General features: G+C 40.6%; 1 protein-coding gene across 2 annotated transcripts in view; it reads right to left on the bottom strand.

Moving 5' to 3' along the window:
* Positions 1 to 9,434: 9,434 nt before the first annotated feature.
* The window catches only part of LOC137294800 (aprataxin and PNK-like factor), a 30,653-nt gene continuing 14,797 nt past the window's right edge, over positions 9,435 to 25,290 (bottom strand). The window contains exons 6-12 of one of the 2 annotated variants that reach the window (XM_067825915.1): positions 21,862 to 22,036; positions 20,258 to 20,542; positions 16,466 to 16,620; positions 14,916 to 15,187; positions 14,026 to 14,163; positions 12,020 to 12,102; positions 9,435 to 9,697 (exon numbers count right to left, since the gene is read on the bottom strand). In XM_067825915.1, coding sequence (XP_067682016.1) covers positions 9,441 to 9,697; positions 12,020 to 12,102; positions 14,026 to 14,163; positions 14,916 to 15,187; positions 16,466 to 16,620; positions 20,258 to 20,542; positions 21,862 to 22,036 — 1,365 coding nt within the window. In that variant the 3' untranslated portion in view covers positions 9,435 to 9,440. The remainder of the gene's footprint in view (positions 9,698 to 12,019; positions 12,103 to 14,025; positions 14,164 to 14,915; positions 15,188 to 16,465; positions 16,621 to 20,257; positions 20,543 to 21,861; positions 22,037 to 25,290) is intronic. The other variant, XM_067825916.1, reaches the window with a different exon arrangement.

Raw genomic sequence — 25,290 nt, 5'->3', positions numbered from 1 at the left:
CCTCATTATGCTTTGACAGCATACAATTATATTTATACTTGGTGTGGTCGTGGTAAAGTTGATTTTAGATAGTCTAAGTGTAACTTTGTCTCAGTGTATTTCATTACACTACACTCCAGATCTCTCCACAAACAAAATCCGCTTATAACACATTATTTGACCTGCAATATATACGCTTTGGGGTTTCTGTTGACATGGTTACCATTAGCTAATATTTCCGCAAGATAACATCCTTGAATATTGTCAAAAACACTATTTTCAGCGACTGTTTACTCACTGTTGTCATGGCTGTACGTACACCATGTGCATCACCCGGAAGAAGCGATCGTACGCTAAATAGCATTCGGAGTCGTTCAGGTACGAACATTTTCGAGATTAAAAGTTCATAAGGGATGTTAGAATGTCGACTTTCGCGATCTGGTAAGCTGTGTCCTGATTGGTCAATCTCAAAGGTTACCTGATGCAACCTCCCATAAGGTTTTGTTAAGACTCAGTGGTGGAGTGTAACGAAAAGTACTGAGGATAAGTTTACTTCGACTGGATTTTAGACAAAGTTTAATACATGGACATGTTGGTTTAGAAGATATAGTGATTGAATCCTTAATGATATCACAAAGTTCAAAACTTTGTTGGCTACGATAGTGAGCCATTCTCTGCTCAAGTTGTGAGACAGACCTGATGTAGTCACCCATTTCTGCTGACCCTGCCTCATATTCTGGTTGCCACAAAAGGCGACCATGCCTGCAATAAGAGGCAACAAAGAGACCGGGGATCGGGTGGTTTGACTCACTAATTAAATTGATGCTCATGCTGTTGATCACTGGATTGTCTGGTCCAGAACTGATTATTTACAGACTGCCACTATATAGCTGGAATACTGCTGAGTGTGGCATAAAAGTCACTTGCATGTTCTGGAACATCTGTAGAGCAACATAGACATTACTCACTCAAACAAAACAAACAATCTGATGAAATTTGCAATTAATATATTATCTCTTGATATAGATGATGCCTGGACAATAATGGCCACCTGCCCCCGTTGTCCCAGGCAACAGGACTGTTTAAACTGCAAGATGCTCAACATATGGGCCATGGCTACAAACTGCTTTCAAAATGAAAAGCTACACTTTAGCGACCATTACACTACATGTTGAACAGCACTGTAAAGATTACAAGCAAATTGTGGATATATTTCCAGTGAATATTGTGTATGCAGACATGGCTCCACAATGTACACAATGGGATGTAGCTAATTCTTGCCAAGTGATCCTTGAATATGAATTGACAGTAACAAAAGCAGATAATTGGAGCATTTTTAAGCTGAATTTGTCAATATGACAACAAACTTAGAAAACAAAGTCCAAAACATTATGACTAAAACGCCCCTCTATCATGACAATTAACCTGCATCTAAAGTCAGCATGCTTTGAGTCCGACTCAGTATGGGTTAGCAGGTTCTTTGTGGGAACAATCCAAGATGGTACATGATCAATGAAGGAATGAGTGTGGTTTTAAAGCTGCATATAGCAATACTACAGCAGGGGACCATATACTGGTATATGGTCTCTGCTTGAATTAAACCCCGGTATTTTGTGTGACAAGCAAATGCTTTATCCACAAGGCTTTGGGTGAAGAATGAAGATGTTGAATATTTTGTCTTCTCAGTGATATTTTGCCATGTTTGTGCAGCATGTTTGTAAAGCATGTATCGCTCACTCCATCTTGTGAAAAGGAACAATTCACAGCTAGCAACAATACACTTGTACACACATTCTTAGACGACAGCTGGTCTGAACAGGTCTCAAACATACAGATTGTGGATTGAAAGGTTACAGTGGGTGACCTAGATGTTTGTGTGTCATCAATTTGCCTGCTCCAGCTTGATTACATATGGACTAAACCATCCTTCACCCCTTCAGTTTGAATGGACTGATCTCCAGATTACAGAGAGCTCTCAGGAGCATTTAAATTGCTTAATGCGTTTAACACTTTGGCCTCATTATCAGCTACACCACAGCTATATTCAGACTGTTTACAACATGACACGTCAACATAACAAAACGATAAGAAACATTCTCAATGTCTGAGCAACAGTATGAAGATTAAAATATTAATTGGCCATAACTGACAAACAGCAAATGAAACAAGGGCATTAAAATCTGGCAAACACAACATTAAAATGATCTTGTTAGTGATGCTAAGATATAAAGCATACCATACAGGAAACATTTCACTAGAAGCAAAATATGCAGTCAAAGTAACTCATCTCCATATTCTCAGAAATAAATTTAACTACAAACAAATCCATTAATGGTAAGAACAGTCAATTCAGAAAATAGGGGTGGCAGGTAGTTAGAGCATCCGAACCGATAAGAAACCTCACAAAGTCCATACTGCCGTCTCCGCTCATGCTCTTCACTTATCAGTTCCTTACCTGACTGCATGTTACACTTGTGTCATGCAATTCATAAAAAATACATTGCATTATGTTCTTTCTTCACAACTGGACTCAGAACACATCATATCAAATTTCACAGTAAGGCAAGACCAATTTTATATCCTGTTTTACAGATTTTTGTCTTCAGGGAACCCAAAGGCAGGCGGAAAGAATTGTTTAAAAATGTCACCAGTCAAAGCAAAAACCCCCACATCATTTCCATCACCTTTTGGTTTGTTACATCAGCTAAAATTAGGCTGAGTGAGCTTACGTTTCACAGTGCTATCAATAGTTTTTCACTTATATCACGCCAACCTTAAGATTAGATTTTTTGGGTGGGAAAAATAAATTTTTAATTTGTTTCCTTATTTTTGCAAAACAATACAACTGACCAATCTGTAAAACAGGAAATACAACTGCTCTGGCCTAATGTTCATGTGAAGCCATTATAATACACCCAGTATATCTGGTACATATCTTTTGAAGTCAATAGCAAATGTTCCCTCTTCACTCCTGTACGAACAGCAAACTACATAAAATGCAATAATGACCTGTAAAAAAATATACAACACTGCTGAAGCTTGGTGCTTTTCAAATAAAGGAGGCACTGTCACCCAATACTCTAAGGTGCTTCAAAACACTCTGCTGAGTTTCCTCCCTTCGCAAAGACAGGATCCAGTGATCACGAACCATGGTGTCATTGAATCTGGGATAGAAATCCATGACAGTGTCACAATGCTAATCCACAAAGATCCACAGTTGATTCTCATAGTGTCTCCATTACACAATCTTTCAATTTAAACCTGCTCAAGTATTTTTTTCCCCAAAATGACAAATACATACTCAATTACATATGACAACAATGCTGACAGTGATCTGCTGACATACAAACTGTAACAGTGACACATTAAAGGGACTGAGTGTTTTTTTTTCAGTTTTATGCCGCCTTATGCAATATTCCAGCAATATCACTGGGGGACACCAGAAATGGGCTTCATCTCTTGTGCCCATGTGGGGAATCGAACATTAACCTTTGGCGTGACGAGCAAACACTTAAACCATGAGGCTACCCCACCAGTCTGTGTCATCTTGTAAGATTAGAAAGCACTAACAGATCAGAAAATGTTGTGCAGAGTGACAATAAAAGTTTAATTAATCCCATTGTTAGTATGCTATATATGCACTGTCTGGACTTTTATTTTTTCTTTGATGTTAGGTCTTTAACGGCAGAGAAACAACAGGCTTCACACATTGTACCCTTGTGGGAATCAAACCCAGGGCTTTGGTGTGACGAGTAAATGCATGAACCATTAAGCTACCCCAATGCTCCATTAACTTTAGGATGCACTCCTACATATGATGATGAAATAACAACTTGAGTGAGTGAGTGAATATGTTTTTTATGCTGCTCCCAGCAATAATCTGGCATACCAGAAATGGACTTCACACATTGTACCCATGACGAAAGAATGCTTTAATCACTGAACTACACCACCATCCTGACAACTTGCAATGACATTGGAGAGCTGAGACACTGATATACAGTGACTATACTCCAATCACAATTTGCAATTTACAACATCTCAAAATGGTTACACATCTAAAAACACAACCTCACTCTAATCTCGTCAAACACATTAACCGTCTCTTTAAAAAATGTCCAATAAAATACAAATTAAAATCAACTGTCACTTCGTAAAACAACAATCATGACAATACCCAAACAGAGGACAGACCATAAGGATGACAACATTTTTCAAGGCGAGTTCATTCATTCCCTTCACCATGTGAATGATTCTGGCTAATTCTACACCCTTAATCAAGAAAGATGCATCTCCATTAAGAATCATTCGCCTCATAAGGCAGAGCGTAGCACTGAATTGTCATTACAAAGAAAAAAGACGATGTTATTTATACCAAGATGCATGTCTTCCAGTTGCTTCCAAACACCTATCAAAGACTTGATACGAAAACTGTTTCAACTGACAAAATGACCACTGAACCTACTGACCTAACTCAGCACTACTAAACATGATCTCAACTACAGATGAACTTCACCCCAACAAACCCTGAGGAACAGGTCACCATGACCTTGGCTACATATATTAGGTAATACACTAACACCACCTTTAACAACATTCTGAAATACTCATGTGTTTGAGACAAGAAAAACCCAATGTACATGCATAGAAGGCTGCGACAAGAACAAGATGCCCCAGCAACAAATCTCTTTATTTAACATTAACATCTTTAAGTCATCATGGGAATCTTAAAAATTACTATATGTAAATCATCATGTAATCAGATGTAACTTTCCACACAAAGATACTGTCAGTGCTGGTGAAAATGTCATTTCTATTTGAAAAGAGCTAGTCATATTACCAACAAATCAAAACAATTTAATACAATACTGTCACATATATACTGATGACGTTTGTCCAGTTATCATTTCAGTAAACAAAAAACCTATCATCTCTGGTCTTCAGGCTGCCTTGTAAAACCATGTGGTAAGTGCTTAAGAACCCAAATTATGTTTTTCCACTAAAATAATATTGACAAGTAATACAAACTATTATCTATTACAATTAAATATTTTTTTGTTAAAAAAAAATCTACTCTAACTATTAATTAAAACAACAAACAAATCTCTCTGTACATTTTCTACAGATCAGCGTGACACTCAAACTATACCACTAAACACAAGTTAATTCTAAGGGTCATCTGTTTTTTCACATAAATGTAGTTACCCAGTCATGACATTATCATGTGTGGTACCATAAAATAATACATGATAACCACTAAAACACTCCTATGTTCATTACGATGGAACCGTGGACGGAATCTGCTACACCACAAGATCAATATGATATTCCCCACATGACATCTAATTATACTTTTCACCCGTTACACATTGTCTATGTTTAGGTCATCATTGCAACTATGAGTCAGCCTGCAGTAATAACCCTACAGAGTGAGTAAGTATGGTTTTACGCCACTTTTATCAATATTCCAGCAGTATCATGTTAGGGGACACCAGAAATGGGCTCTACACATTGTACCGATGTGTGCAATTGAACCCGGTCTTCAGCAAGATGAGTGAGCACTTTAAGCATTAGGCTACCTCATCGCCTCTACACTTACAGAAACAACCTGATAGTATTGATGGATAAAGAACATACTGACACTGTATCACTGCGATGAACAGGCATTTTTCTTTAGTATATGACAAGCATTGTCACTAAGGTGACTTCATCCCTTGTTGCAAATTATCAAATTTAAAAAAGGAATGAAAGTCAAGGTCAACAAAAACATGACCAGTCAACCATTCTTGGTACCTTGCTCTGTAGTTGTTCAAACACACAAATACTTTCAAGACTCACTTTGACCTTGACATATGTGAATGTCATAGTACAAAATATGCAAAGATGGTAACAAAGAAACTGCTTATTGAAAAACATTCAAGGGATGTTTAGAAAGTCTAAAAAGAAAATCCTATGAACTGTTGACAAGCTTAACATGCACCTTAACATGCTGAAATATTCATAGTTTTGCCATGACCTTGGAAATTATGTGAAGGCCACCAAAATCGGCTTGAACCTTGCACCTTCCCTGGATGAAGTTTGATTGTGAATATGAAGAAAATCCAGTGAACAGTTTTTGAGGTATCTCACTGACAAGCTTAACATGCAGCTTAACAGCTGAAATCCATCTAGTCAAAGGTTCTTAAGATATTCCAATTTGTACGCACATACAGACAAACAGAGCCTAATACTATATCCCCAGCTTCACGCTAACTGTGCAGAAGGGAATATAATTACACCCTTGACAATGTTCCAGCCATAAGAAATCAACCTGTATTTTATCAACACTGGATCAGACAATCCAGTGATTGACATCATGGGCACAGATTTTCACAAATTTCAACATACCCTCTAATCCATTAAGTAACCTCTTACAACGAGCATGAGTTACCAGGGATATTTAGTGGGATAACAAAGTGCTGCCACTGCCAAACCAATCTACATCATAAATCTTGTCATTCGAAATAGTAATCATGTCACTCATGGCCCCATGTTGATCAACCCGATACCCACCACCTGAGCCCCAACAAATGTACCCAACGTCCAAATCATTCACCCTATTATCATTTTGTCACCTGAAGCACTAATCAAGCAGTTCCTGTGGCAGATGTTATTACTCTACCCAACCTTAATTGTGTTCCTCTAGGTCCATGAGGCTCAGCGAATGAAATATGTCAGAAAATTCCAGCCAAAATTCAGGGCTGGCAACTTCAAAATGTTACCAGCCCAAATGGAATTCAACCAGACTTACTCGTGTGTATGGGACATCTGAAAAATTTACTAGACCATTGGGCTGGCTAGCTGAAAATTTTGACCATCCAACAGAAATCTATCCCATCTTGGGCAGTCAGACAGGTTTAATTTCATAAAGTGGCATGATCATGTCACACTAGAACACAGTTGAAAAGAAAACTCTTATTGTGCCTCCCTAGATGCTAATCCTGTCATACTGAACCCTATTTCTGTCACACTAGATCCTAATCCTGCTACACCAAGTTCTAATTCTGTCATCCATGACCCTAATCCTGTCACATATGACCCAAATCATATCACACATGACCCAAATCCTGTCCTACTAAATCCTAATCCTGTCACACTAAACCCTAATCCTGTCAGTCATGACCTTCAACCTGTCACACAGAACCCAAATCCCGATACACTAAACCCTAATCATGACAAAGCATAATTCCTACAGTAATCTAACTTGCATGGAGATGACTGACCCACATTTTGAACCCAATGAATATGAAAGGATGGCAGAGATGAGAATGGTGCAGTCACCAGTGGGAGCTCTGATGCAATGACAAAAAGAACCAAATACTGTGTTCCTCCCATACATAGCCTCAACCAGTACACTGCACACCTTAAACACACGTGTGTCTAACACTCCTCCAACAATACACAATCAATGCAGACCTACAAATAAAACACTCAATTAAAAAAAAAAAGATAAAATCTTTTTGATTAATAGCAACATACTTCACATTCCATGAAGTGACTCAGCAAGAACCAAAACTGTTAACAACACAAGCTGTCAGTCGAAATAAATGACCCACAATGTTGAGGAGAATTCATCTAAATATGTTTGGAAGTTATAAAAACCCTAGGAATCTGTGAATGAAGACAAATTCAATCAAATTCAACATCACACCTACAAACAGTTACATGATGCAACAACAGCCATTATGATACTTAGATAAAGCAAGAAAATATTTTCACAGATGCAGCCAGTGATAAAAGTGTGATATTGATGACGCCAGTCAGTGCCAAGTACATGAAAGTTGATACTGGGAGCAAATGATGCTGGGACAAGTAGAACGGATGCATACAGATGTAGTGATTGAAATGCACATGAAACATTTGAGAATGATTAACATGGTAACCATAGTAACTGTACACACATATAATATACATCGCTGAATACTTGAAATTTACAAACATGACATGAAATATACAATGTTGTCAGAAAAAGGCTGTAAGCTTTAATCCACAGATATTAAAATATTTAAAATGAATCACTCTGTTTCTCAACCATTCAATTTGTTTCAGAAGAAAACGTTATTAATCTAACAGACAAATCAGTGATGTCAAATACAACCTAAAAAAATCAGATTTTGTGTTCGCTACAAACAATACCCAGCATAGAGGACACCCCCCACATGTCACCTCAATTAGACATTTTGAGAATTTTGAACTGATCAGTAAACTAAGACAGAGGATCTCAAGCTTTAGTTTCTGGATAAACGTAAATATTTTGAAAGACGTCTTGATTTCGAAACTGACCAAAGTAAGATGGCTGAAATAATATACCAGTACTTCCATGTAAGGAACGTCTCTTCTAAACGAGATGAAACCAGATATTGAAGATGAATTTGAGTCAATCCTGCAGCCCAGTAGCACTGCGCAGAGTGACACTGGGGTAAAGTGTTCAGACTTATGTAATCTGGTACCTGAACTTTGGATTGCTTGTGTGACAACTCATTCTTTAATATAACACTAAAATAGGAGGGTATGTTGGATTAACAAAATTGATAAAGTGTAAATGATGAAGTCAATGAGATGATGAAGAGCAATTAAGGAACAATGTGACAACTTATTCATTCCTTTGGGAAAGTTTCATCTGTATGGATAGATATTACTTGTTCTCATATGCCTTGGTATTGGATAGTGGTATGCTTGCAAAATGGAATATCCCCTACTTTTTTTTAATGGTATATGCATCAGTAGTGATGGGATGTCCTCAGATCTCTGCATAGCGTTAGCCAGCACTATGATCAAAATTAATTTTAAAATTTTATTGATTTCCAACTCATCATCCACAGTCAGTTTTGTAAATGACACACAAACTCTCAATAGAAAGGTCAAGTAGAATGATTCGATTCATAAGAAATAAAAAAACAACATTTTTTCATCACTATGTCTGTCCCAACTAAACTGTGCATGTGGACATGAAAACCAAAACAACTGAACAGACTAGCATAGATTTCATCTGTAAAACAAGGACTAAAATAAGTATGATTTCAACAATAACAGGGCTTCAACACAGATAGGTAGGGGTGTCACGATACATAAATTTCTTGAATCGATATGTATAACTATACTTATATTTGCAGCATTATTACATAAATTTAGTTACATTTCAAACACAAATATTTCAAGTCATAATTATCCATGACAAGACCAACATTTTCGATTCTCAGAGAGGAAAAAGTTCTAATTTCCCATCTGTGTGCATGATACAATTGTAAAATGTAAATGATGCATAAACATAAACTGAAACTTTTAAACCTAAATATCAATACAGTTTTGTATTGATAATTGTATCATGTTACAAAAAGTATCGATGTATCATGGCATCCCTACTGCAAGTATAAAAAAGAAAGCCCAAGTTACACAACACTGTATACAGTCATGAATAATATTCAATCAGCTTTTATTTCTATTTTCTTTCCAACAGGTTGCCGCATTTTCTTCTTCTTAACAAAGCCTTTGGCTTCCTTCATCAAAGATTTCACATCCTCTTCCTCTGGGTCATAGTCAGAATCTTCCTCATCAGGATCTCCGTATGAAGACTCACTCGCATAAGACTGCCCAACATCATCGATAAAACTGTCATTGTAGTCGTATGTGTTCAGTTCTCCGTCATCGTCATCCTCCTTATCAAGAACACTTGTTTTACCTGCAATGACATCAAAAAGGGACATAGACTTTTGTTTGGGATTTGCCATTATTAAGGCCTTGGTTAAGGCCGGACATTTTGTTCTTTTGTTTCCAGATGTTTGGCCCCCAAGTAATTGTCACTAAGGACATAATGTATGGCTAGGGGCAGTGATAGTGTTTTTGATGGAGAAGGATGTACAAGGTTAAAACATAGGTGACCCCCAACCCTATGCATGTTATGTACAAAATTGTTGACACACAGCACCACCATCCCCACCCCACGCCCCCCAGGGCCCCAGTCAATGAGTACAAAATTGGGTGACCCCAATACTTCAACAGAACAAAATGTATGAAAGTCATAAATTATGAGCAGTCCCTTAGATCACGAATAATGTCAAAATTCCAATTTCAAACAATTCTTTATATTTACTCAAAATATTGGAAGTATTTTGAACAGGATAAGTTCACCCTGACCATATGTTATCCTTAACTGACCTGATTTACCTACTATCCTTTATCCTTACCATCCTTTGTCCTCACCATCCTGTGTTCTGCATATGCCTAATCCTTATTATGTCTTTCCTTGCTTTGTATTTTAATCATCAAAATAAGCATTAGTTCTAGTTACATGCATATGTGATGTACGTCAATGGCTGCACTTGTAGTCTACTACCAACTGAAATTACACAATTGGTCTTCCGCATCTATGACTTGTAAGAGGGAACTAACGAGATAAGTGGTCAGGCTCACTGACTGCTCATAACTCTTGAGGATGTTGATCACTGCACTGGCTGGTCCAGATGCAGGGCAGAATGGGTCTTCAGCAACCCATGCTTGCCATAAAAGGCGACAATGCTTTGTTGTAAGAGATAATGGGATCGGGTGGTCAGACTTGATGACTTGGTTGATACATATCATCAGTTCAAATTGCACAAATCACTGCTCATGCTCTTGATCACTTGATTGTCTGGTCCAGACTCTATTATTTACAGACTGCCACCATATAGCCGCCATATAGCTGGAACTAACTCACTTCAGACTATAGGTTATAGGAGTGTAGATATTCATCACTATTCTAGCACAGTTATGAAGCTGTCTCACATTATCAGGGATGAGAATCTATGATACTGATACTGCTGGCAAACAAGGATAAGTTGAGTATCCCGACCTGACAACTGACCCATATTAGCATGTATGAGTGCTGCCCACTCGCACTTGCAATTGTGAGACAGCTGCCCTAGGTTGTCTGCGATCAAGGGTAGTGTGTTGAGTGAAGAATGAGAGTCTAACGAGCAAGGCGTGTGTGCAGCTACGCACTGAATCAATTCCATTGTCTTCCACTGCATGTGCACTAGCCTACATCTGCTCTACCTCTCAAAAATAAAATGGGTTTGTTCATTGCCATGCACTGCCTACTTCTTGTAAGCACATTCTCTGCGTTGGTTCAACTTGTCCTTGTTTGCCAGTAGTTTCCTAGCAAGTCCAAGGGGTGCAGCTATGCAAAGTTAATCTGAGACGACTGGCCCACACCAAAGATATATGATACAGACAGCACCACACACACTGAAGCACATGGATTGGGATGTCATGGAGCGACATTCACACATTACATGGGGGTGAAACGGCATACCGCTGTCTTTTGCCTTCTGTTAAGTTTACAGTAATGCAATCCAAAAATTGCTAGTTTTGGTTTTTATGCCATCATTTTATTTACTCTTTCTAAAATGTCTAGAAATTGAATAACTTTCTCAAAATCTATGCTTTTCTGCATTATGATCATACTTCATATACGGAACCAAAACAGAATCACTGAAAGTCTTGTACCTCAATACATACCATACCATGGACAAAGTGTACCATTTCACCCATAATACTACATAGTGAAGACAGCTATTGGTGATGGTTATTGATACAAATAAGCAAGCAACTGGACAACAAAACAGGGCAGATAATCAATATTTAACACATGTGAAGTAGTTTTCTAGAAAGTAGTGTTAACTGTATAAGTCACTCTGTGGGAAGATTATACAATTCGTTAAACATGTTTGCAGTAAATTATCATTTCCCTCTAACAATACAACTATAACAAGAATGCTTATCCATCACAAATAAAAAAAACAAAACAAAATCACTATTAACTTTGACCCTTATGAAAAAAGAACATGTTCATTTCACCAATACTATGATGTAGAAATGAGGTAATTTTAAACCGATATTCCAAACATGTATATATAAATGTTTAGCAGGTTGATTTGTGCAAGAGAATGTTGTTTTGTGCCACAGATAGCTGTAAGAATCACGCCTGCATCTGCAGCTGGAGATCTACCTATTGTACACCTACCATCCTTTTTGGCTGGTTTTCTCTTGGGGCGTTCATCTGGTTTCTTTTTATGAGAATATTTCTTTATATGCTCAGGATTTTTCCTGCAAGAGAGTTGCATTATAGGTTTCTTCACTCTTGATAAACTTGAGTTGTACGATCATGATTCCGTGTGGAATGTCATCTGTTAAACATTACTGGAAGCACATACAATGTACCAGTATCACTGGAGCATCCCATCACAAATGAATGTCAGCATGCAAATGACAATGCAAAGGGAGATTACACCCTGATCAAGCAGCCACTGCCCAAGCAACATGCAACAGGTGTTTTCATTGGGTTGAAAATCTACTATTAATTTAATAACTTCAAACAGTCACTATACAGCAATTAATTACCAATATCTCTCTCTCTCTCTCTCTCTCTCTCTCTCTCTCTCTCTGTGTGTGTGTGTGTGTGTGTGTGTGTGTGTGTGTGTGTGTGTGTGTGTGTGTGTGTGTGTGTGTGTGTGTGTGTGTGTGTGTGTGTGTGTGTGTGTGTGTGTGTGTGTGTGTGTGTGTGTGTGTGTGTGTGTGTGTGTGTGTGTGTGTGTGTGTGTGTGTGTGTGTGTGTGTGTGTGTGTGTGTGTGTGTGTGTGTGTGTGTGTGTGTGTGTGTGTGTGTGTGTGTGTGTGTGTGTGTGTGTGTGTGTGTGTGTGTGTGTGTGTGTGTGTGTGTGTGTGTGTGTGTGTGTGTGTGTGTGTGTGTGTGTGTGTGTGTGTGTGTGTGTGTGTGTGTGTGTGTGTGTGTGTGTGTGTGTGTGGCTATATTCAATGTTTAAATTGACTTGATTTTTCTGATTTTAATTGTCCATCTTAATAATGACAATGCTCACAAATATAAAGTATCTGCATCAGTAAATTATTATCAAAATTCATACCTGCATTAAACATTTCCTGATACATCAATAGGATATTACCTCCTTACAACTAGTGCCCTACACCTACAGTGAATACTGGTGAGATCTTACAACTAGAATACATGTTTAGTTTCACAACCAATGACTGCTAATATGTACGAATAATTACATCTTTCTTGAGGCAGGTGCCATAGCTCCTTATACACAGAAGCTCAACACATAACCTTTTATTCCCCACACCAGGAAAAGCACCAAGGCAACAGCCAATCTTCATTCCATACCAATTACATGAAATACGTACAAGATGTTTACTTTCAAATTCAAGCTAAATATTTCACACTTCAGTGGGAAAATCTGTGAAGATCCGGGTTAGAATTGATCTTCGGTAACCCATGCAAGAGGTGACTACCGGGAATGGAGGGTCAAGCTCGCTGACTTGGTTGACACATGTTACTATATCCCAGTTGTGTAGATTGATGCTCATGCTGTTGATCACTGTTTAGTCCAGACTTAAAGAGCTCTGCCATACAACAGGAATATTCCTGAGTGCGATATTAAACACCCAACCAACCAACCATTATTTCACCATGACGCCCCTGAACCCCAGCTCCAGAAGCCAGCACCCCAACAAATGAGTGAGTTTAGTTTTATGCCACACTCAGCAATATTCCAGTTATTAGTGGCGGTCTGTAAATATTCGAGTCTGAACCAGACAATCCAGTGGTCAACAACATGAGCATTGTTCTGCAACTGGGAACTGATAACATGTGTCAAGTCAACGAGCCTGATCACCTGATCCCTTTAGTCGCCTCTTACGACAAGCACAGTCACCTTTTATGGCAAGCATGGGTCGCTGAAGGCCTATTCTACCGCAGACCTTCACAGGTGTACCCCTACAAAACCGACACAGGTAGTGAGTGAATTTAGTTATAGGCTGTTTTTATCAACCCTCCAGCAATATCACGACTCTAGAAAGGAGCTTCACTTTGTGTCTGTGTGGGGAATCAAACCGGAGTCTTCAGCGTGATGAACGAATGCTTTAACCACTTGGCTACCCCACCACCACAGAGGTGCAAAGGTAAACCTGGGATACACTGTGACATCACAGACTGAACAGCCATCATACACACCTGTAGCAGTCTGTGCCATATTGACAGTCTGGTTTATCATTGTCACCGTCAACTTCCTCATCGTCTTCTTCGTCAGATGCTTCATTGTAAGAGGAGTCTCCAGGGTGGGAAACATCTTTAAAGTGGGCAGGATTTTTTCTACAAACAAAGATAATGACTACATAGTTGTTGAGCCAATTCTGAAATCCGACTTGTACACTGGACACAGTACTCAACATATGTTCACAGTAATCTCAACACACCCTAAACATATTCAAAGCAGCCTGACAGTAGTTCTCTTCCCACAGTGGTTACATGTCATATCTTCCTATGAACCTATGTTCTAATATGGCTACATTTCTCAGCCATATGGTTCTCATAAAATCCCCTAGTGGCAAAAACTCGCAACACAGATTATCTCCCTTCTTCCTATCCAATCAGAACATGTGTTACATCAAGTAAGATCCAACTTGACTAATACAAGCAAATACGGGGCAACAAATATCCCTCATCTGCCTGGGAAATGTGTTGATGTGACGCACAAGAATCTAATGTCAAGCTTGTCCATTGTCAACGAGGGCCATTGATCAAACCATTACACGACTACGTTTTGTCTAGATGAAGCATCGCGTTGGGGAAGAAGAAGTTCTAGTTTTCCCGAAGCATATCAATATTACTGAGGGCTTACGAATGGTCACTTTTCAAAAAACATCACTGACTGCAAAACTAAATCTGATTGCAACCAATCATGAATCCTGAAAGGGTCGTATTAGAGCAGAGGTTCACTAAATCCAAGTAACCAATGTGGGAAAACAGGAGAGTCGTGGGGAATCAAACTCGGGGTTTAGGCATGGCAAGCAAATGCTTTAACCACTAAGCTAATACACCGCCCCTCTTATCAGCTGACTGACCTGTAGCACTTCTTCCCATATTGACATCCGGGCCTCTTCTTCGTGACTGCTCCCCTCTTCTTCGCAGGAGTTTTTACTTCTTCATCCTCTTCTTCCTCACTCTCCACCTTCTTCCGCTTTGCTGCGCCACCCCTCCGTTTAGAGGGCCGGGGCACATATGCCTCATCATCATCGTCCTCTTCATCATCGTCATCATCATCATCCCTGACCTTGCGAGGTCGACCACGTCTGCCTGGCCCCCTTCTCGTTTGGGCAAGAGCTTTACCTTTTGACTGTGGGATTAATTGAAATGTGTTATAGGTTCAATGTCAGGCTTTTTCTATGATATATTTTGGTCTATAATATATATACTCACAACAGCTTCCTATTGATGCAATAAAAGACATATTATGACCTACAACTTGCCTGAAATCAATAAGTGAACCTTCAAGGTAAACAGCTTCCAAAGAGATATACTTGCCATACATGGAATGTAAACGATTGTTCCATACATAATGTATATATGGTAGCTTCTCTGGGGTTTGTTAGTATTAATGAGAGAAATGCAGTACTGATTTTTCAAGAAGTGTGGCTTGATAGAGTGCCTTTAAATAATAACATTTAACCTTAGGAATACCATCAGAGCCCCTTTACTCTTAGGAATACCATCAGTGCCCCTTTAACCTTAGGAATACCATCAGTGCCCCTTTAACCTTAGGAATACCATCAGTGCCCCTTTAACCTTAGGAATACCATCAGTGCTACAGTGTACAATGACCACCTATGGAATGTGAAGGACCAAGAATCATCATAAATCTCTTCACAACTACTCACAACACCAAGCAGGTTTCTGAGAGATAGCCTTTCAGAAAGCCTTCTATAAAATCAACACTGCCTGATGAGCAGCAATGACTGCACTTAATTCTCAATTAGTGAACCCATTCATTACCACAGCTGTATTTGGGAAGATACCTTACCCACCTTATTTCCAAACGTATACAGTAAATTCAGAAGGATGAGTCAATGAACACAAACAAAGCAATGGTACCAAATTAGAGGTTGATGGCAATGGGTCAAAAGCTCCTTTCTACGAAGCACTAACCCTGGTAACACTGTATTGTTTCAAAGTTTAAGGTACATTCAACAGAAAAGTGGTGTGCACTGGTAGTTTTCGTCATTCAGCTAACAGGCATAACATTTTCATATTTACAATATTCTTTAGCACCTTTAGCAAGTTCTACCTGGGGTTAAGTGCTCTGGGGCTAGGATTTGAAATATTTATCCTGTTTACTGACATGTATCTTCAACAGCCCGAAATCTTCAACATTTTTAGTGGTTCATTGATTTGTTATGCTTCTCTCAGCAATATTCCAGCTACTCTCTAAATAATCAAGGCCATACCAGACAATCCAGTTATCAACAACATGAGCATCGATCTACACAACTGGGATACGATGACATATGTCAATCAAGTCACATTTCTAGTAGTATACACATGTAAACACACTGGTGAAAGATAGTTCACTTCTGTACAACAACTCGAGGCTGTCATCTCCGGTGTAGTTATCTACCTTTCCTCTCTTTCCCTTGGTCTTACTCTCCCAGTCACTGCCGGAGTCGCCACCACCGCCATCATCAATCTCAAAGTCACTGTCATCATCCTTCACCCGCTTTAGATGATCTGGTAGGGATGCATCACTGTCATCATCTGGGATAAAGTCATCAACTGGAAACAGATGTCTATATCAACACATTTCCCATCATGCATAGAAAAGTCACAAGCAGTCATAATCCTGTAATGTTTATTTGTTTGTTGATTAATACTACACTCAGCAACATTCCAATTATATGGTGTCTGGACCAGACGATCCACGGATCAACAGCATTAGCATTAATCTACTTAGCTGGGATATGATGACATTTCAGTGCCATGCTAAGAAAGGTGAGTGTTATTTAATCACTCCAGAATATATAAACTGCATGAATTCTGAGGCATCACATTGAATAAAATCAATTTCCACACATGGAAACAAAACTAAACCATATCTACTAAAAACCTATTCCAGCAATATCACAGAAGTGGGACACAAGAAATGGGCTCCACATGTTGTACCCATGTAGGAAATCAAACCTGGGTCCTCAGCATGATGAACAATCACTTTAACCCCTCGGCTACCCTACTACACACACCCCATCCCCACCCCACCCCCACCCCCACCCCCACCCCCACCCCCAAGAATTGACAGCATCTGTGCGATGCACTACACTTATTATATTCTAGTTTCACCTGTTTTCGGAGACATAACAACAATTCCGGCTTTCGTAAAAAAACATTTTAAATTTTTGGGGACAATGATAACAGAATAGGCACTGTATGCATTGTATTATTGTACTCCACAATATTCTACCTATACATCGGAGGTCTGTAAAAAAAGCAACTCTGGACAAGACAATCCAGTGATAAACAGCATGAGCATCAATCTGCTCAACTGGAATACCATGACACCACGACACATATATGCATTGTATTGCTGTGTTGAAAAACAAGAGTCATCAGAAGATGACACATCCCCCCGGCCCCCACATATTTGGAAGGACAAATCATCCGACAAATCATCATTACTTATTGTGTTTTTAGACCAAGTCTGAATTGTTTCCATGGAATTCATGAAAAATATAAATGCCATATATCTGTAATCAGAAAAAGGTCACCATTTCAAGACCTGTCTCGTATATCTGCCAAGGTCTTTTGAAAGATATGGAATGGTTTTCGAGTAGTACTCCAGAAACGAAGTCAGCAACATATTCATGGAATAATAATAATACATCATAAAAACCTGTAAATATACACAGAGAAAAAAGTTAAGCACCCCCACCCCAAGCCCCCACCACCAACCACCCCCCACGGTGTTTTTGGTCATTGAGTTGAACACACACAAATTTACAGACCGTGGTGAAATAAACATGAGTAATTAAGATAGGTTATCAAAGAACACATTCTTGGGAACACAAGAACACCACAAGTGTCTGATTTACAGTTCCATTTATTGTGTTACAAGCTGACCATTAAAGGGGGTAATTTTGCATACATATGAAATACTGTGACACTATTGAGCTGGTAAAGCTATGGGGTGAACATGTGCTGATGGCATTTGTCCATGAGCTCACAAAATGTGTCCAAAACAATTTACAGTCAGTAACGGGTACTTCCTCCAATTGCCTGGATCACAGCGCCAACCCTTCGTCGCATACCCCTAACAAGATTCTGAAATTGAATCATGGGTATTCTCTGCCATTCCCATGCAGTGCTGCCTCCAATTCATTCAAGTTCTGTGGCGGAGGTTCTCTTGCTTGCACACAACGACCAATGATATCCAAGATGTGCTCTATAGGGTTGAGATCAGGACTCTTGGTGGGCCAGTCACACCTATCCACAGCATTCTGTTGGATAAAAAGGTTCACTGCGATGGAACGATGGGGTCTGGCGTTGTCGTCCATAAATACAGGTCAGGAAGCAAGAGTATGATTGTCAAAATGAGGAACGACATGTGGCTGCAGCACTTCCTGGATGTATCGCGCACCTGTCAAATTGCCCCGTATAGTCAGCAGGTCCAACTTGCAATCATGTGAAAAGCATCCCCAAACCATCACAGAGCCTCCCCTAAAAGGAACATTTGGTAGGATGTCCCTAGGAGCATAGGCTGTATTTCCACGCCTCCAGACCCGCATTCGACCGTCTTTGGGATGCAGCATGAAACGACTTTCATCAGACCAATGGATCCTTCTCCAAGACCTCAAGTTCCAGTTCTCCCTCGCTCGACACCACATCAGTCGCCATCGTTTGTGGTCATTGGTCAACAGAGGACGTCTAATTACCTTCCTCGAAGCCAATCCAGCAGCCCTCAAACAGTTCTTAACAGTCTTAGAGCTCAATTGGCGATTTGGAAGCCAAAGACGTTTAAGGACTGTACTGGTCGCAAAAGGGCAAACGTCTCGCCAGCCGTATCAGTGCTCTGTTTTCACGATGTGACCTCACAGGGGGACGTCCCGAACATTGACGATCCTCAACTTGATTAGTCTGGGCATGCTTTCTAATGAGTCTGCTGATCACAGTGTAATGGTACCCTGTTTGTCTTCCAATCGCCTTAAAGGACATTCCTGCAGCATGAAGACCAATAATCTGCCATCTTTGGCCTTCAGACAACCTCCTACGTGCCATTGTTTATGGTAATGACAAACCGTCTGGAAAAAGCCCATTAAATAGTGAATTTCGCCTGCACGAACATACTGCATTTCGGAAAAAGCATGGGTAGTTTGTTGCACGTGCATTGTTTGTTTTGTTCTGGCGCTCTGGTTTCACTTAAACACTGACCATATATTGCAAACCTAATGCTGATTGGTGTCAACAAATGTCATATTTATTTGGGCTATTCAATGCATGGTCATAACTATTTAATTAGAGGGGTGCTTAACTTTTTTCTCTGTGTATAGCAAAAGGCACCACTTTGTGGTCTGCCACACATAACTACGAAGTAAAACTGACAGATATTAAGAAGTTTTTGAGTTCTGCTCCGGAAATGAAACACATCTCTCACTTTTGTACAAAACGCTTCCATGGAAACTGAGAAACTAAGAAATCACAAAAACCTGTAACTAGCAAAAGGCACCATTGCAGCTTCTGATTGGTATATCTATGAAGTTTTGCAGAAAAATATTGAACGGTTTTTGAGTTTTCATCCAGAAATGACGCACATCCCTTCATTTTGAGAATAAGTCTGAAACATTTCCATGGAAACCGAGAAAATAATATATCACAAAAACCTGTAAATAACAAAAGGCACCACTTTGGGGTCTGCCACACATATCTACCATGTTTTGCAGAAAAATATTGAACATTTTTTGAGTTATGCTCCAGAAACGAAGCCTGCCCCACCATTCGACTAACACCAAAATGTTCCATGGAAAAACAAAAGAAACAAATATGCCAAAACTCTGTAAACAGCAAAAGGCACAACTATAGGTTGAGATCATTACATCTATCAAGTTTGGTCTAAAAATATTCAACTATTTCTGAGTTATACTGCGGAAACAAAATGATTACAGATGGACAGACGAGGCGTCGACTATATCCCCTGGCATGTAAAAACGCTTACTTCACAGTATGTGGAGTTATTTTTCACATTATTCTAACCAATGAAGTTATAACTATGTACATTTACTTAAAACCATGGACTTCAATATATAGAAACCCATATTGGGGAAATTTATGGATGTCATATCTGTAAACGAGACTCACTCACTCACTCACTCACTCACTCACTCATCTGCTCTCATGGCAGAAGATTCTCAAACCAGTATCTCACCATAGCTGCCTCTTGATTCTCGTGCTGCCCGTTGGGGTCGTTTTCGTGGCGAAAAATCTTCATCATCATCGTCGTCGTCATCATCATATGCAGCGGCCCTCCGTGTCGGTCGTGCACGTCGTCGTGGTTTTCTTTCTTCTTCCTCTTCCTCTGACGAATATGTCTTCCTCTTTCTTTTCTGCTTCCTCTGTACAGGTTCCTCTTCCTCCTCTTCGTCATAGTCATCGTCATACGTTCGTTTCGGGGTTGCTCGTTTACGTGGGGAGGTGGATGTGGGCCTCTCAGCTAATGAAAGCATAAACATGAAGTCATGGTTCATAACTGTTAAACAATCCACATTCCTCTCATACTGTGATTATCAATCATATCTAATGTTCAAACCACATGTGTATCACCAGAAAAAATTAGTAATATATACTGATTTGGGTGAAGCAAGTAAATGATGTTTATGTCAGCAGTATCAACAAACGCCGGTAACTGTAACCATGGAAACTGGTACACATTAACACAATGTCAACAAAGTACAGTTATAAACATGGGTCTACAAAATGCCTGTAGCGCTATGGCATTTGAAAGGTTATTAAATGTGATAGAGTTACAACAAGTCGTAACATTTATGAATGCTTTGTGGTTCAGGACTTTGGTTCTTATGTCATGCAGCATCTAACATTAGCATAAATCTGAATAAGCTTACTGCCTGACAAGCAGGTATTAGATGAGTCAGGACCTGACAAATGACCCCAATTTGCCCTCCAGAACATTCCATTTGAAACAAGAGGGAAATAGGTCGTCATTTAAATATTGTATGGTTCATTTTCCTCATGTGAATCATGTCGTGATGGTGTTTTGCTGAACTAAATTGCTCTACAAGACACGTGTTAAACAGTAGCAGTATTGATTTCATGCCACGTTCAGCATGTATTGCACGTACTTAATTGCCAGTTTACCCATAGCAACCAAGTGTATTCGTTCAGATTACTTGCCCTGCCTGCTCGTCACAAACATGCTCACTGTGCTGGCTCATCTAATACTTGTCATTATAATGTTAAGCAGTAAGCAGGGGTGGATCCAGATGCTCACGCACACCCATCCAGCCCACAAAAGAATCCATCCACTCCCCCTCCAAAAAATCCTGACAGAACATCTTTGTTGAATTCCCCGGCAGTCAATCCTTCTTGCAAGAAAAGGATTAGATGGTCAGGTTCATTAAATGCAACCAGGGTTGGACATAACTATAAAATTGCCAATGTACTAGGTACAGTGGGTCCTATAAAAATACTTGCCCTGATAATTTTTCCATTATTCCAGAAGATTTTCTTGTTGAACTGAACAGTAAGGTTTAACTATTAACTCTCTAGGATAAGCCCCGAAATGTCGTGAAAATAAACTCAAGAAGTTGCTATCCATAAAAATTTGTCCTGTATTACTACGCCAACTTCTAAATGCCTTTGAAGAATCACAAACACTTGCTTGTCCAGAATCAGATACACTAGCTGCAATGACATAGCTGGAATATAGTCATGTATGGTGCTAAACAACAAACAAACAGAAATGCCCCTTAAACAATGAAACAAATGTTTTCCTCAGAGTTCAGGCCAACTTACCTCCCCTCTTGGCAACAGCTGGTATTTTTGCAGTGGGCTTCTTCTTCTTCTCTGGCACGGGACCCACGGCAGCCATCTTGATCATCCAGTCAGGCAGGGTCCGCTGCTTGTCTAGGGGCATAGCCATCTTTAGCTTGCCGCGAACCTTCACCACCGCCGGACCGCTGTCCTTGTTCTGTAAGCAATGGAATGGAATCTCTAAAAACAATCAACAGGATGGGTGTTCATATCTATTCAAAACAAAACAGAACTAGTTGAACTGGTAAAATCTTTGTAAACCTCAAGTGTCAGAGGATGGAATAAACTGTTAATTTTTTTTTCTTCTTTTGTTTTGATTTTCTTGTGAAACATTTCACATGTGTCTTATGAGTATCAACACTTAAATGGGTCAGGGCAGCATGGTGAGGTTGGCTTTTGATGGCTGAGTGAGTGATGTGTCCTGTGGGCAAGTGCAGTATGCGAAATACCCACTAACCCATGGCTAATAAAAATGCAGTCAGGCAAGTAAATCGCCAGCATTTTGAAAGGGTGTACGGGACTGTAAGATCCTTGCAAATTGGGGAGATACAGAGTTTACAAGTGTCTTACAGTCCCGTACATTGTTTCAAATCCTTGTGTGATGAATTCGAACAAACCTGTAGAGGTTGCACATTCTTTGAACAGAGTCATCCTTGGGGTACTTATAAGCATTAAAATGTTCTTTTAATTCTTGCAACAGTTGTAACCATATTTTGAATAAAAAATATGTACAAAACAAAGAACAACGTTTTTGTCTTGTGAGACCACCCCTACCGGGCCCCCTGGACCCATGACAGCCAAGAGCAAGTAACTCCAAAGCTATAGCCTCAAACCAAACACTTCCGTTCTGCAACAAATACAGAAAGAATGTGGGGAGGCGGGTGGTCGTACCCCAAAGAGGACTCTATTCCAAGAATCTGCAACCTCTACAGGTTTGTTCAATTCTTTTTCATAGAGATCCTCCTTGGGGTACTTATAAGCATAAGAAAGATGCCTAAAGACTGATCTTAGGGAGAGGCATTCTGTCTGCCTATAAACCTGACACAAGATGATATCCTTTACTACAGACAGTAAGTACCAAGGAATCACACTTACCTGGTCATGTGACCATATTTGCCTCACGGCGGGGTGCGGACCAGGGCCAGGACATAAGATGGTCTAAATAACCCAATAATATCTTAAGATATTGACACTGGGTGCCAATTATAGTCTGTCCAACTGGTAATGACGGATGAACGTGCTCGGTCGGCTCCAAATAGCCACGGAGCAGATCTCCTCAATGGGCAAGGCAGACGCATATCCCTTAGATGTCACCACTGCCCTAACCGAATGAGCCTTCAAACCTTTAGGGTGTGTACGACCCTTCGAGGTGTATCCCATACAAATGGCAGAGACAAGCCACCTAGAGATGGTCTGCTTGGAAGGCCAGCCTTACCACCATAGCAGCAGAACAACTGATCATTCTTCCAAATGTCTTTTGTTCGTTTGATATAAGCCTTAAGGGTCTTACGGATATGTAAGAAGTGAGCTGTCGAAGAGAGGTACCAGGCGGTGAAGACTGCATGAAACTGGGGGAGCTCAATAGGCTCCGTTACATGAAAGGTGCTATCTCTCTTAGGACGGTAAGTATCTGGCAATCTGATGCTCACTCTATCTTTGTGGAACACAGTCAACCCCCGGTTAGCGGACATAGCATGTATGTTGCCTACCTGTCTGCCAGAAGCAGTCTTCCATGTCAACAGCTGGAGGGAAAGAGCCGACAGGCTGAGAAATAGAGGACCACACAACCAATCAAGAACAATTGGCAAGTCCCACAGGGGACTAATCCGCCAGATAGCAGGATGGATCCTGTCCAAGCCTGCTAGAAAGCGCTGAACTAGAGGGTGCTGCCCCAACAATGCACCGTCAACAGGTATATGGAATGCAGAAATTTCCGTGGAGTATACCCTAACTGTTGAAGCGGCTAGACCGGCTTCCAACCTAAGAACTCCAAAACAGATACTAAATCTGCAGAAAATGGATCGAGAATCCCCCTGTTGACACACCAGCACGCATAACTTTGCGAAGCCAGAATTGTGTCTGCAACTGGTGCAGGAATTCCAATCGGTTGGAGGCAATTCCGGATAGCGGCCAGGCCACCCACGGAATCCTGGGATTCGGGTGTGGTGCTCCGTTCTGGGATAGAATTTCCAGTCAAAAGCATAACAGTACAGGAGGCTGAGCCAGAAACCTGATGATTACTGGAAACCAGCTTTGGGCCGACCAAAGGGGTGCCAAGAGCATAAGAAGTCGAGCTGGTTGTGCAGCCAGCTGCGCGAGGACTCAAGGGATCAGAGGAACTGGTGGGAACGCCCACATAACTGTCTGTCCAATTGAGCTATCACCCTCGGATCTGGTATCCAGGAGCAAAACACAGGAATCGCCCAGGGGCAAACAGATATACTTGGAACAACCCGAACAACTGGGACATAATCCCAAATATTCCCCGATGTAACATCCATTAGTGTGGGGCTAGTATACGTCATGAGAGCGCGTCTGTGCGTACGTTGTCTATGCCCGTGAGATAGACAGGTAACATAAGAATGTCGAACTGGTCGCACCACAGCAGAAACTGCCAAGCCTCCTGAAGGAATGACGGAGACACTGTGCTGCCTTGCTTCAGGATATACGTCATGGTGGTCTGGTTGTCCATCTCCAGATGGACCACCTGACCCTGTATTGACTGCACAAAGCTCTCGAACACTTGGTGGACTGCTCTCAATTCCAACACAATGATGTGGAGGGGATCCCCTTGGACACATTCCCGACTTCCATCCACCACCGCAGGTGACGAATCAAACAATCGGGAGTCTCGAGTACCTTCTCGTAGCTCTCGGAGTTGGGCCACAACTGGGCTAGTGCCTGTTGAATGGGTCGCATCCTCAACCTCGCATGCCAGACCATGTCTGCTGTAGCAGCCATATTGCGCAACAGATGAAGCCAAGTTCTCGCTGTGGCCCTGGGGGACTCCAGGAACTGAGAAACAGTCCTCTGGACTTTGACAAAGCGGTCTGGGGCCAGGGAAACAATCCCCTGCACAGTATTGAATGGTTGAACCATGCTCCCAAGAACACCAGATCCTGCTCAGGGGTCAGGTCTGATTTCTTGAGATTGATGATCCAGCCGGGCTTCAACAGGATGTCCATCACTTGCTGTGTGGCATCGTGTGATAACAGGAGCCCTAGGGCCCTCAAGAGCCAATCGTCCACGTACGGATGACAACATCTGTCCTGTGACCTGTCTAGCTGAGCTGGGATCAACATCAGTTTGGTGAATACCCTCAGCACTGTAGAGATGCCAAAGGGCAGAGCCCGAAACTGATAACCACCTCCCGTCGAAAGAAAACCAAGGGTATTTCTTGAACTCGGACTG

Source organism: Haliotis asinina, chromosome 8, assembly GCF_037392515.1.
Source record: "Haliotis asinina isolate JCU_RB_2024 chromosome 8, JCU_Hal_asi_v2, whole genome shotgun sequence".
Lineage (NCBI taxonomy): Eukaryota > Metazoa > Mollusca > Gastropoda > Lepetellida > Haliotidae > Haliotis > Haliotis asinina.
This window is presented reverse-complemented; position numbering and strand designations above follow the sequence as displayed.